Here is a 14,628-nt window from a genome sequence, read left to right as displayed (position 1 = left end):
GTGCCTCTTTAGAAGGAGAAAGAGAAAAATAAGACCACATTTATTTCAAGTTCCTTGATCAGTACTCCAAAGACTCATCTAGAATAATTGCTCAACAGAAATAATTGCTCTTTCTTAGAATCTTTTGGCCCTAAAATTTCATCATTCTATCATATTCTTTGTTAGTTTTTATTCCTTGCATAAACATTGCTTTAGTAATAACAAAAAAATACAAAATATGCAAGTCCTAATTTCACTACAGTGAAATTCTAATCTCTTTTTCAGCTAATATGATATGATAAATATTTTTATGATGCTGTGTAATTATTCTTATTAAAGGTAATATAATGTTGACATACTTAGTTGACATACTATAATATTAAGCCTTTCTACTATTGAGAATGTTGATAATTGGTTTCTCAGTAGATGAAATAAATAATTCTGTATTTAATACCATAGTTTTTTTCCTTCTTTTCCTTAGGATAAATCCCCACAAGTGGTTTAGACTTTTGATATGTATTGATAAGTTCTTTTCCAGAGACATTTTACCACATGTATTTGTTCTGCCACTAGTAATATTTAAATATAACAGTTTTTCGTATCCTTGACAACATTAGGTATTTAAATTTTTTTCTTATGCCGTAGGTGCAACATTGTGTCATTTAAAAAAGCATCTGTATTGCTAAAAAAAATTCACTTCTTGGTTTCCAAGTAATGAAAAAAAAGATATATTTGCTCTCCTCTCTTCATGAAAATCACCTCAAAGTAATAGGGAGAACAAGAAACAGAATTGCAAGTATACTAAAACCACAATATATAAATAGAACAGAAAGTAGATGAGGAAAGTAAATAAATTGCTGATTAGAGGCAGGTAAAGCCCAAGTGTCTGAAGAGATAAGGAAATCACAATGGGGAACAAGCTGATTTGTCCCTGAGAAGGCTTAGGAATTGAAAGCATCAGGTACTTCTGAAGGCTGGATGTAGGCAGGGCATTTAAAACACAATTGTTAGAAATCTGTATAAGGAACAATTATATATACTGTTCCATGCCCCTTCTCAAGCAATCCAGCAAATACCAACCATTCCCTTACACCTGCAGAAAAGATAAGTATGTTCTCTTGAAAAATTAAACCAGAGGGGTTTGGACCTATAGTTGCCAGCAGCCCAGGAATTTGAGGGGCGTGTATGGTGGGTTATCACTCACAACACATACCCAGATTGCTCAGTGAAATTTGCAGCCATGTTTATGTTCTCTAGGCAAGAGATTGTAGGATTATCTCTGAAGAAGCTAAACAAAAATATTAGTTCTGTCCCATCAGTTGGCAAGGCAAGTTATGCACACGAAATCTCCAATCAGCATTTTGGTACCTAATTCTTCTTAGATATGAACTCATAGCCAAGGGTCAACAGACATTTGGAGACATCCCCCAACATAAAATATAGAGCCCCAAACTATCAGACAAAAAAAAAAAAAAGGAATTCAGAAACAGGGAAATATTTTAAGAGCAGAAGAGAACATCAGGTAAACCATTTACCATCTTTAAAAAGATAAACAAAAATGAGGCATCCATGAAATAAGAGTAAGATATTGTAAAATAGGAACAATCCTGTTTTAGAGAACATTAAAACAATCCTCGGAAATTAAAAATGCCAAAATAAAAACATTTGAGGATAGATGAATAGGTTACTCCATGTCCAAAGAAGCTTATAGTTTGCTAGGGCTGCATCAGGCCGTGTCAGATAACAATCAAGAGTATATGCCTTTGAGTCAGACCTCAAATGGAATCCAGTTCTGCTACTTATTTGCCAGGTGGCCTTGGGGAGTTTAAGACAGAAAATTTGTCTTTGTCTCAAACTATAAAATGGGGAGGATAAGAGGAAAAGTCTGAGGATGAAATTGTAAAGCACCGTGCCTCACATATATAGAAGCTTTACATAAACATTAGCTGCTACTGCTATTATTATTAAACCTCAATTTCTTCCAGCTAGAAAAACTGAATCATAATATTGTCATATGTTTCAGAAAAAATTCTACTCATAATTAGTTGGAAAAATAGTTATGCCCACGATATGAATTTGCTTTATTATTAACTGATTTATTAACTTCAGCAGAATTAAATGAAGTAAGTTTAAACCAGTTTATCTCTTTTTATTTGAACTTTTATTTATCTGTCACTTGAGTTAATACTATTCTAAAGTAATTTAAGTTGAATTTTAAGCATTAATTATAACGCATAGCTTCAACTTCTAAGAAAAGGTAAAATTTATTTAGATGAGGTTAAACACTATATTCTTACTGAAATTTGTTCCATTTTAGATTTTGTCCAGGTTGCCAGAAACTTGTTTTGCTTGCAGTTGGATGAAGTGAATGTTGGTGCACATGAAATTTCCAACACATTAGATACACAGGTAAAGTGTGCCCTATGGAATTGTCTAGATTGACTTAAATTATAAGACTTTAAAGTTATATGTCATATATGTGGGCTTTTTTTCATTTTCACTTTTTTAACATAAATTATGCAAATAGTACATGCTTCTTGGATAAATTTATAAAATTTAGATTAATTTAAAATCAAAAGTAAAATTTCATCTTGATCTCCCCCATTTCCCTCTCTCACTATTCTCTCATGCCACTCCCATCCCTAAATTTACCACAGAAAAGTACCCATACCATAAGTCTATACCCTCTGAGATTTTACAGTCTGAACCATGCTCATGTAATCAGCATCCAGATCAAGAAAAACACATTAAAGAAATACATTACCAGGACCCTGATGCTCTCTTACCCGCATATTGCTTTCCAATTACTAGTGCTCTTTTCACTCCTCCCCCACTATTTTGTTTCCAACAATATAGATTGGTTTTGCCTGTTTTTATGCTTAATGAAAAATGGAATTGTGAAGTCTGTTAATTTTATAAGTCATTTGTTCTACAAAACTGTGACATTCATATTGTCAAATTTTCCAGTCTTTTTCGTTATGGAATTTTGATATTAAGGAAAGTTTTTCCAATTTATATTAATTGTATATAATTTCTATATTTAATTCACTTTAAATTTATTCTCATCTGTGCTTGAGGTAAGACCCCAAATGGATAACTACATGTCTCCTTTTCCACCATCATTTATTTAATAACTATTCTTCTGCACTTTTGCCACTAATTCGAAGTACAAACTTTATCATATATTAAATTTCTATCTAGTTACACAGATCTGTTTTTAGATTCAGCACTCTGTTCCATTGATCCATTTCTCCATGCCAGTACCTTACCATTTCAATTATTCTGGCTTTATAGTACTAGGTTCATTATCTGGTAGATTAAGTCCTTAATTGTTTTTTTTTTTAACTTTTTGGTTTTGATTTTCTGTATGATCTTTAGAGTCATTTTGCCATGGTAATAAAAATTAGATTGGGACTTTTTTTAAAATTGGAATGGCATTGAATTTAGAAGATGGTTTGGGAGATGATGAATGTAGTTCATTTCTCCATTCATTTAAGTCTTAGTTTTGGAGAGAGTATTATAGCTTGCTTCATGTATGTCTTTAATAGTTCTTGTTAAGTCTGCATAGGTATGCTATAGTTTTCATGCTGTTGGGAAATAGGATTTTATTTTACCATTATATTTTCTAATTTATGATTAGTGAAGATATTAATTTTGAATGATATTTTTTGTGATGCCACTTTAATATTTTTGTTGTGGTTGCTGCTTTGAAACTTAGTTTGAACTGTTTTAAATAAACATTTTCTAGTTACATAGTTTCCCTTGGTTACTGATTTCTAGTTTAATTTTACTGAGGATAGAGACATATTCTATATGGTATTAACTCTTCGACCCTAAAGTCCACATATAGTCAATTTTATTAAATCTTTCCCATCTTTTGAAAACCATGTAGATTCTGCAGTTGTTGAGCACACTGCTCCCCATATGTCAGTTAGATCTATGTTGTTAGTCTTGTGGTTCAAATTTTCTATTCCTTTTTTTTTTTTCAAACTTCTATTCCCTTACTCATTTTTGTCATCTTTTATTGTCGTTAGTTAAGAGAGGTGTTGTAAAATTTCCCCCCTTTGGTTCTGGTAATATGTGCTTTACGTATTATGAGGCTGTATTATTAGGTGTATAGATTTTTAGGATTGTTATGTCCTGACAGGATATTGAATTTCTTTATCTCTAGGCTATTTCTTGCCTTAAAATTGACTTGGTATAATTGTGTAGCTATACCACCTTCTTTTGGTATTTTGGTTTGGTTTCCAATAATTATAAGTATTTTCCTTTTTTTAAAGAAAACTGTTATATAGCATTTTAAAGTGTATCTAATGGGATCTAAATACTATAATTTTTGATATCTACAATCATTTATTTATAAGACAATTCATATATAAACTTTGATTGTCAGAAATTTATCATTTTTCCTTTTCCTCCATTAACTCTTATTTCTATTCTATATTGCCCTAGAATGCTATCCTTATATATTATAATTTCAAGGTCTCTCATTGATCATCCTATCATTTTGCTTCAAAAAATTTAGCTAAAATGTATTGGTTTTAATTCACTATGTTTATAAGTGCTTCCATGTTATAATTTTCACGAAAAAATTGTAATATGTAAGAATTGAGTAGTAACTATACTTATTGTTGGTACACAATTAACCAAAAAAAAATGATACAAATTTTGATCAATTATTTTATAAAGGTAATTTTAAAAATATAAATTCAAATTTCAGTTTATGGAAGGATTATTTGCAGTCTGGCCCATTCATTTACAAAGCGTTTCCATATTTTCATGGCCGTTTCTGGACTCTTTATTCTGCTGGACTCTCTATTCTGCTGGTTTTATTTGGCTCTGTGAGTCTTGATATCTGATAAGACACATCTTCCCACCTTCTTCTTTTTAAATATTGCTTTGGCTAATCTTTGTTCTTACCTTGTACATATAAGTTCTAGCAAAAATTTTGCTGTATTAAATTTATAGATTATGTTGGGAAGAAGCAACATCTTTATAAATTTAAATTTTTCTACCTGTGAACATGGTTTGGCTTATTTATATCTTCTTTAAAGACATATAATACTTTTGATATATTTTTTCCAATAGAAGCTTCATTAACCTTTTATTCGATTTATTTCTAGTTACTTTACACCTTTTTTGCCCTTATAATATATGGTGCCTTTTTAAAACTAAAACTTTATTTTTTAGAGCAGTTTTAGGTTCACAGTAAACTTGAGGGGAGGGTACAGAAATTTCCCATTTGCCCTTTGCCCCGCCACACGCAAAGCCTCACACATCAACATCCTCCACCAGAATGGTATGTTAGTTACAACTGAGGAATCTACACTGAGACATCACCTAAATCACCTAAAGTCCCTAGTTTACATTATGGTTCACTCTTAGTGTGCATTCTGTGTGGGTTTAGACAAATGTATAATGACATGCGTTGATCATTATGGTATCATACTGTGTATTTCACTGCTCTAAAAATTCTCTGCACTTCACCTTTTCATCTCTACCCCCGACTCCTGGCAACCACTGATGCTTTAATTATCTCCATAGATTTGCGCTTTCCAGAATGTCATATAGTTGGAATCATACAATGTGTAGTAGCCTTTTCAGATTGGCTTCTTTCACTTGGTAATATGCATTTAAGGTTCTTCCATGTCTTTTCATGCCTTTTTAGCACTGATTAATATTCCACTGTCTGGATATACCACAGTTTATTTATCTATTCACCTATTAGAAGACATCTTGGTTGCTTCCAAGTTTTGGAAATTATAAATAAAGAAGCTATAAATATCCATGTGCAGGTTTTTGTATGGACATAGTTTTCAGTTCCTTTGGGTGAACACTAAGGAGTGCACTTGCTGGATCATATGGTAAGAGGATGTTTGTAAGAAACTCCCAAATTGTCTTCCAAAGTGGCTGTACTATTTTGCATTTCCTCTAGCAATATATGAGAATTCCTGTTGTTGAGAATGAGAGTTCCCAAAAACCTGGCTGTTCTGAAACTCTCAGGAGACCACGCAGTTCTCCCAGAATTGAGCCACTGATTTATCAGAATTGATTCTGTAGCATTTAGGGTAGGAGAACTGAATCTATAAGAGCACAGTTTTTCTTCCCCTGATTCAGGTGTTATGTATTTATCTCTCTAATATTGACAGCAGAGCATTGTTTTCTTACTGGCAAACTGTTCTCAAAGCTACCATACCCACTTTTGCTGAGAAAAGGCAAAGGTGGTTAAGTGGCTACCATATAAGTGAAGTGGGGAATTCAGAGTACTCTGTATGAGCTTGCAGAGCTTTCTTAGAAGCTCAAAGAAATACTTGTGCTCCAAATTACTAATTTACTTCTTACCAATATGATTTTAGGGCAGATAAGAATGCATTCAGTCTGTGATATTTTGACAACAAAAGCAAAGTGCTGATGGTAATTGTGCAAGGTCTTCTGCATGCCAATAGTTTGTTTGTAGCTTCAAATAAAAATGTTGGTCAATAGTTATTATATTAATTTATAAGATTTCCTTTGTTGCTTTATGCTTTTCAGCAGACGGAAGACATGCCTATAAAATGTTGGATTTCCTTCTATTTCACTTGAATTCACAATTTTACTTTACCGTATTCACATATAAAAATGTCAAGGCATTACTTTTTCTACGTCATCACATTCTTATTTAATTATATTCAATTCTATTTTGTTAACTATTTGGTCTTACAATTCACTAATGAGTCGTGTACCGAAATTTGGAAAATATGATAAAAATCACTACTTGTCAATTAGCTCCTAGAAACAAAGCAAAACTATCTCATTATTTTATAGTATTATAATTCCCATTTTTTTTTTTTTTGAGTTGATAAGCAGTATGGCGCCTCATCTGAAGTTTTATCAGTTGATCTGTGGTTGAGGATGCTGACAGTTGTGAAGGTGGGGAACTTCCACTATGGTTACCCCCTCAACCATCTCATCAAAAACAAGAGAGTCAGATTTTAGAATCCATCTGTTAGGGTTGCTTCTTTTTTACTCATATGTTTCCCCTTTTTGGCTGTCTTTTCCTTAATTTAATTTTTAAAAATATTTTTACTGAAGCATATTTGGACACATAGTAAAGTACAAAAATCTCAAGTGTACAACTTGGTGAGTTTCTATTTCATGTGTTATCACCACTCAAAAAGCTCATTTCTGCCAACTTTCCAGTCAGCCGCCACTCCCACCTTACCAAGGAACCACTATTCTGACTTATATCAGCGTAGACTAGTTTTGCCTCTTCTTTAACTTCATAATAAATAGAACTATATAATACATGTTCTTTGTAACTAGCTTCATTTTGTCTGACTCATAAGATTTCTTGAGATGCTATCTTTTAAGAAGGAAGAATTGCTGAGTCAGTATAAGTCCTACTTTTGTTTAGTTGACAAAAAAAACTTTTGGTTTTGGAATAATATGGCATTTAGAACCAAAAATGTAATTATATTACTGTGATTCTAATCATCATGGCTATATAAAAAATTTACACAGTGCTACACCTGGCACAGGTTTACACATGGGAAAGGTAAGATTGGAGCCTACATTTAGTAGTATTCTAAACTTAGAACAGCAAACTATAGTTCATAATATGATAGGTTTACCACACTACCAAGTAACAAATGGATTATCTTAAAATCACAGCTAGAACACTGTAAATTCCCTAATGTAGAATTTTTACATTAAACTAAGTTGTGAATTGCAACTACCATTTTAATGAGTGAAATAGAATAGAATGGTAAATATCAAAGTGAACTATATGTGATAAGAGTGAGCAATGTTTCTCTTATTCAGGGTAATAACATAAATGGTATTTCTTACTGTAGTGGTAAATAACTTTATAGCTACTTCACTATCTACTCATCTGTAAAACGTTAAACATATATTGAACAACTATAATGTACATGGCCTTGTGTTAGGTGCTCTGGCAGATGTTAAGGTAGATAAAAATCAAGCTTGTCCCTCAAGGAACTTAGAGTATAGTGTAAAGAAAGTCATGTACACAAATAATTATAGTTTAAAAATGCATTGTGTGATAAGGCCATAATAATAAGAGAGCTTATAACATTCAGAAAAGATTGATAACAGAGTTGGAATTTAAGTGAGCTGTGAATGATAAATAGGAGTTTATCTTCTCAAGAGGTGAACAAAGAATGATAAGAGTACTAGAATGAACAAAAATAACAAACATATATATAATATGATGGTAAGCAGAGAATAATCTACTTTTTAAAAAAGATAATTGGGTACTTACAGGTCAGTGAAGGAAGCTGTGTCTGAAAAGATAAATATTAAACTTAGTTTATACTTTACTAACAGTGAGGAGCCATTAGAGAAAATAGTGACAGGATCAAAGTGATATTTTAGAAATAATAATCTTATAATAGTGTCGGTTATCTTGGAGGAGAATGAAACTGGTAGTAGGTAGTGTAGGGGACAAAGGTGAATCCAAATATAGAAGAATTAGCAAAGATTAGATGAGGAGCCAACAAAAGAAGCTATGACAATTTTGATGTTCACAGGAAAGTACATTTTCTCCCATGTTCATGGGCATGCCTCAGGGACAACTTATTTTGCAAACATAATTTGAAATTAAGGCAATATGATATAAGGAAAGAAAAAACAATACATTCCAAATATACTTTAAGATTTTTATTATTGGAATGCAAAAGCCTAATACAACAGTTATTAAATTATATTTCCTTTTTGGATCTTCACAATGCTCATTAGCATATTTAGGCTACTGGAGCCCTGCAGGAAAGTTAATTTTTTTAAATCCTACATTTCTCAAACTTATCTGACCGCAGGGACCACTGCCATCATCACCACCATCCAGTTTTGCTTTTGCACAAAACTAGTCAATATCTTTTGAAACACACTTTGGGAAATATTGTTACATTTGAAAATATATTCAAAACTAACCTAAAGGAATATAAGAATGAATTCTATGAGTATGTGTGTTGAGTACTTATGAAAGAGTAGAATAACAGACAGATGAAGAATATGAGATCATGTAAATTATGGACAATGGCCTTAGATACACAAAAGCAAATGTGTCAGGACAAAAGGAACTAATAATGTTTAGGAAACATATTTCTCCCAAAACTTGAAGAATGGCCTCCCTACCTCTGCTAGTCTAGGATTTTGAAAGAATATCTGAGTTTATCATATCCATTCCACATGATTTTTGTTGAATAGTTAGTAAAAATCGTAGACTAATGTCAGATCTCTGTGGGAATCTTGGAATGGCCATTTACGAACTATCAAACCTTAGGCAAGTTACTAACCTTTTGAGCCTGTTGCCTCATCTGTAAATGGAGACAAGGTTATAGTAAGAAATTAATATTGAATATATATAGTTCTTAGCAGTGTATAATAAATTCCTATAAAATGTCGGTATTATTATCTTTTTCTACTCTATTAAATCACTTTCTTTACTTAACTCTTTAAATTATATTTTCTGTACTTTATTTTTGGTTGTTATCACTTCTATATAGAATATAGCTGTAATTAGACTTGGATCTTTATCTCTCATAAGATTGTCATTGTTTTCTTACCTTGCAATTAACTGTCAAAGAGATCATGCTAAAAGTAAGAGAAGTTGTCAGCTTTGCTATTTTTTTGTTGTTGTTACTTCAATCATGCATGAAATATTAATATTATCTTCAAGACATAGTTTCTGTACAGGAATCTTTTTGACCCATTTGGTTCTTACATTTTGTTAAAACAAGACACCTGATCAATTAATATACTTTACTGGGTTTATGTAAAATATCTTAGTTGATAATGTCCAGGGTTTTGATAGCCTTAGAGACCATGTACTTAGAGTGGATGTCTTTAGAGAATAGTTTATGTCGTTAACTCATTAAAGCCTTTTTAATTTTATACAGTCTCAGACTTAGGACTTTCATTTTGTTAAATAAGAATAAAGATAACAACAGAGTATGTATATCTTATAATCATCTAAATTCTATTATAAGTAACAACAGTATAAGGTTAAGCATAAATGAATGAAGTTACCCCAGATTACTTTAATATTGTCTTTAATCAAGTGACTCCAATGTGAGAAACTGAATTTTATTATTGGAATGCAAAAGCCTAAGGCTCATCAGAAAGGATTTTTATGTTAGTTTTCATAACTAGCATCTAATGCATAATTTTTTTCTTATATTTTAATGTTGACAGCTTCCTCCTTATGATTCCTTAGAAGCTGATAAAATGGAAAGGCTTAAGCGTGAAAGAAATGATGCTTTGGAAGAACTGAATACACTTAAGGTAATCTCCAATTTAGCTTCCTTACATTTTCTTTAGAAAAAAGAAAAGAAAGAAAATTATCTTGTGTTGAATTCTGAAGTACTGGGGCTTAGTTTTATTTAAAGAATATTGACATTAAATAGCTTAATATTAAAATTAAAATCAAATCAATATTGAATACTAATATCAATTAATTTGATATCTCTTTCTTCAAGTGACCTTTAGAGAGTTAATTTTCAATTCATACACTTTTTATTTATATTTCACAACATCCATGTAAGATTTCATTGTGAACGGTGGTGGTTATTTATACCTCTAATCTGGTTGATTTTTACCCCTTATTTTTCTCACATTGGTGGCAAGGATGAGGAGCCAACAAAGGAAGCCATGACAATTTTGATGTTCATAGGAGAATACATTTTCTCCTATGTTCATGGGCATGCCCCAAGGATATCTCGTTTTGCAAACATGATTTGGAATTAAGGCAAGATGATTTAAGAGAAGAAAAAACACAATACATTCCAAACATACTTTAAGATTTTTACTCTCTTTATATATTTTCATTCTGTTTAGTGGAATATTAAATTATATCTGAATTTTGACAGAAAGCCATTATATTTTCCAAATATTCAGTAAAAGCAACAAAACTACTTGATTTACCATTAATTCTACAAAAGAATATATTTTTAAATTATTTTCTTAACTAAGTAAAATTCTATTGTTTATTTATTTAATTTTTATTAAAGCAATCTTTATACTCATAAAAAGAAGGAAATTTCCTTGCTACCTTAGTTTTTAAATTCCAGCCTCTAGAGGCAGCCATTGTGAAACACATCTTATTTATTCTTTTAGAGACCTTCTCTAGATAGCCAATCGTATTTTTTAAATGAATGTGTGTATATACATATATACATATATATACATATATATATATTTTAACATATATATATTTTAAACTTTTACAAATCACTTTACACATTGCACACTGTTTTACAACTTGCCTTCGTTTTTTCTCTTTGTTATCTTTATGTCTTGGGTTACTTTTCAGGTTAGTATACACAGATATGCCATATTCTTCTTAATTGCTTTCTTATCATGAAGTGGGTCTGCCCTAGGTTATTTAGCTAGTTCTTTAATAATAAATATTTAGACTATTTTTAGTTTTCCATTATTAAAAATAATTCCATTATAAATAGCTTTGCAGGTATATCTTTGCATAATTGTAAAATTGTAAAAGTACAAATTGAATAAGTTTCTGAAAGTGAAATTGTTTTATCAGAGGATACCAACATAAAATTTTGTTACCAGATTTTTGTTGAAAAGACTTTACCAATTTATGTTCCTTCCGAATGTATAGAGCATCATTCCATTACTGAAAGAATATTTTATATACTTCTCTTTACAACTTTGAAACCACTATCTTTCTACATTTTTTGGTATAACAATTAAGAGCTATGAATTTTGTTTTAAAGTAAATTAACAACAGTTTTCTCATATCCTCTTAGAAAACATCTCCAATGTTGGTTACCTTGATAAAATAACATTTTTATATAATTTATCTCTGCATAAACCATTAAATCTTGTGGTTCAGAATTTTCAGAGGCTCTCAGATCTTTTTTACTTCCTTAATGTTTTTCGTTGTTAAATTTAGCAATATATTTCAGGGTTTTTTTTAATATAAGCATTAATTATTAGAATTGCAATTTAGAACTATATTCATGTAACATTTAAATGAGGCTTCCCTGAAGAGATAGTCAATAAATCATTGTTCACATTTGAAATTTATGAAATGTAACTGAATATATTCTAATGTTTCAAAACCTGAAATCTCAGATAAAACATATTCTGTAATTTCCTTTACCTGAAAACCTGTCTGTTGGCTGAGCTATATATATCTATTGGCTGAGCTTGTTTAGGTATACAGAAGACTGAGCAAAGTAATAAATATTTCATTTGAGATAACATTTGTACTTTCCATTTTTCTACTTGTATTATACACAAACAAAAAGATAGAGGTTGTTAAATGAAATTCAGAGTGTATAGATGGTCTCTTATCGTTTCCCATTATTCTGTGACATCTCTAATCCTTGTTTCTGATTTAAGGTACTAATAAAAATGAAACCAAAATAATTTGATGCTAATGTCTAATTTTATTTTGCAAGGATGAATTTTAAAAATGCTGTGGGCTTTATTTAACTTAAAGGCTTTTTTCAGAGTTATAGTGCTACTGCTTTGCCGAGAGAGCTGAATGAAAATAGATATATTTTCATTTACAAATGCAAAAAACTAGGTCACAAAGAGTGAAGGTGACTTGCCAGAGACTAAAAAGCATGGGAGCCAGCAGTTTCTTGGCTTCTGGTCAGTGGCAGATTCATATTATATTCATCTTCATATACCTTCATTTCATCTCTTAGACAAGAATGAGCTGAAATACACCAGAAAGCAGATTGCTTCTTATAAACATTACAGTTTTGTCATGAATATTTACCATTCAACTTAATCTTCAAGCCATTCTTCTGTTCAAGTTTACAGTATAATCGTTCTTAAATTGTTCTTAGTATTTCTGATTTGATCAATAAAATGTGGATTTATTTATTATATACTTACAATTGAACTTTTTAGGATATATGCTTAATTTTAAATTTAAAGATGATAATATTTGGTTAGTATGCATGATATTATTCTACCTTAATAACTATTATTTCATATTTCAGTTATACCAGTCATATCATCATTTTTATGGATGATCTATTTCTAAGAATAAGTTAAATTAGGAAAATATTAGTCAAGTCAGTTTTATATATCCTTTTTAGTATAGTAAGAGAGACTTCTAAGTTGTAATAATAATGCTCTTCAGTTTGGAAGGTCTGACAATGATAGTTATTACCCACAATTTAGTTTGATTAACTAAATTTCGGGTAATAAACAAAATTGATCCTTATGAACTTATTTTGGACCTCAGATTTTGAGACTTTACGAATGGCTAATTAAGGTAACAGAATACATTTACATCACAAGTTTACTGTAAATAACTAATTACTTTTAAATGGTATGTATAAAGTCAGAAAAGTGACTGGGAAGTACATTTTCAGTTTGTACCAATTGGATGTTTGGGGAATTTAGAAGCTTTGAAACAAAACCCTAAAAATGATACTCATCGATACATTCATAACGTCATTAATTCAGTGGTTTTTAAATATAGGAAAAATTATCTGAATCAGAAAGGCAAAGGAAACAGTTGACAGAAGAACTCCAAAATGTGAAACAAGTAAGTGCATGTATTGTATATACGTGTTTTATGTGTGTATGAGGAAACATATGAGGTATAACTATAAAGCAATGATGCTATATATCTTAGATCTTATAGATGTAATATAGTATAAAATAATATAAACCTTAAAAACAATCATTTTTAGAGGCCATACCTGTCTTGAAGTGTAGCTACTGTTGCTCAAAGAAATGTTAAAATCTCTCTTTGAAATTGCCTTCAAACCCAGGTCTCCATGGACCGAAATGATCTTTTTCATTGCTTTTGTATTCTTTTTTTAAAATTTCTCTTTTATTTCTCCCTTTTCTTTTTTTTCTATTAGTCATACCTTGTATTACTAAAGATAAAAACAAAATGAGCAAATAAATGAATAAATAATCCTCCAAGGCAGAGCATTTTAAATTTTGTTTTTTAATAATAAAAAGTAAAAATTTATTTTTACTTTGCATTATTCTTCAAAGAATTTTAGATAGCTTACAACAAAACAAATACAGTGACATTATCATGAAATATATATACAAATAAAATTATAATAAGAGTAGAAAGTTCAGAGAGCATCGTTAGAGATTATGGCCATCACCTGATTTTGAATCTCTCTAACATTGTCCTCGCAGAAAACAAAGTAGAGCAAAAAAAAGCATACAGGACCCATATCTTCAGTATGACTAAGTGACAGAGAATACCACAGCCTTCAAAATACATATAGATAGAGTAAAATAAAAAAATCCAATAAAGTCCTGCAGCTTGCCTGCCACTAAAACCTCTGGATACAAAGAGCAGAGGAAGTAAGGCTTAAAAACTCTGAAAATGAATAGGGAGAAACAGAGCAATGAGATAGAGTACAAATAAAGTCACCCCAGGAAAAGAAAATGCAACAATTAATGCCAGAATGCTGAACCAAGGTCAAGACTCTGTGGTTCTCAGGACTTGAGAAAGTGTGTGCAGCCAGAAATGGCAGCCTCGAGAGTCACTGCTTCTAGGAGAGAATCAAGTAGAGAAGGGGCAGTATCTGTTGGAGACTAGCAAATGAAGAGAGAGAAAGACACAAGAGAGGAAAAATTAAGGATCTGTCAGAAATGAAAGGGAAACAAGACTTACCAAAACTCCACTTACCCCCCACC

General features: G+C 31.0%; 1 protein-coding gene across 7 annotated transcripts in view; it reads left to right on the top strand.

Annotated features, from left to right (window-relative positions):
* STXBP4 (syntaxin binding protein 4) overlaps positions 1–14,628 on the top strand; it is a 237,951-nt gene that overhangs the window by 33,370 nt on the left and 189,953 nt on the right. For all 7 annotated transcript variants that reach the window (XR_002781532.1, XM_011365019.2, XM_023533520.1 and 4 more), the window contains 3 exons: positions 2,297–2,388; positions 10,171–10,260; positions 13,442–13,507. Coding sequence is in view for 6 of the 7 variants with exons in the window: in XM_011365019.2 (XP_011363321.1) it covers positions 2,297–2,388; positions 10,171–10,260; positions 13,442–13,507 (248 nt within the window). In the remaining variant the exon portion in view is untranslated. The remainder of the gene's footprint in view (positions 1–2,296; positions 2,389–10,170; positions 10,261–13,441; positions 13,508–14,628) is intronic.

This window comes from Pteropus vampyrus, unplaced genomic scaffold (assembly GCF_000151845.1).
Source record: "Pteropus vampyrus isolate Shadow unplaced genomic scaffold, Pvam_2.0 Scaffold104, whole genome shotgun sequence".
NCBI lineage: Eukaryota > Metazoa > Chordata > Mammalia > Chiroptera > Pteropodidae > Pteropus > Pteropus vampyrus.
Note: the sequence above shows the minus strand (reverse complement) of the source record. Positions and strands in the feature narration are given on the sequence as shown.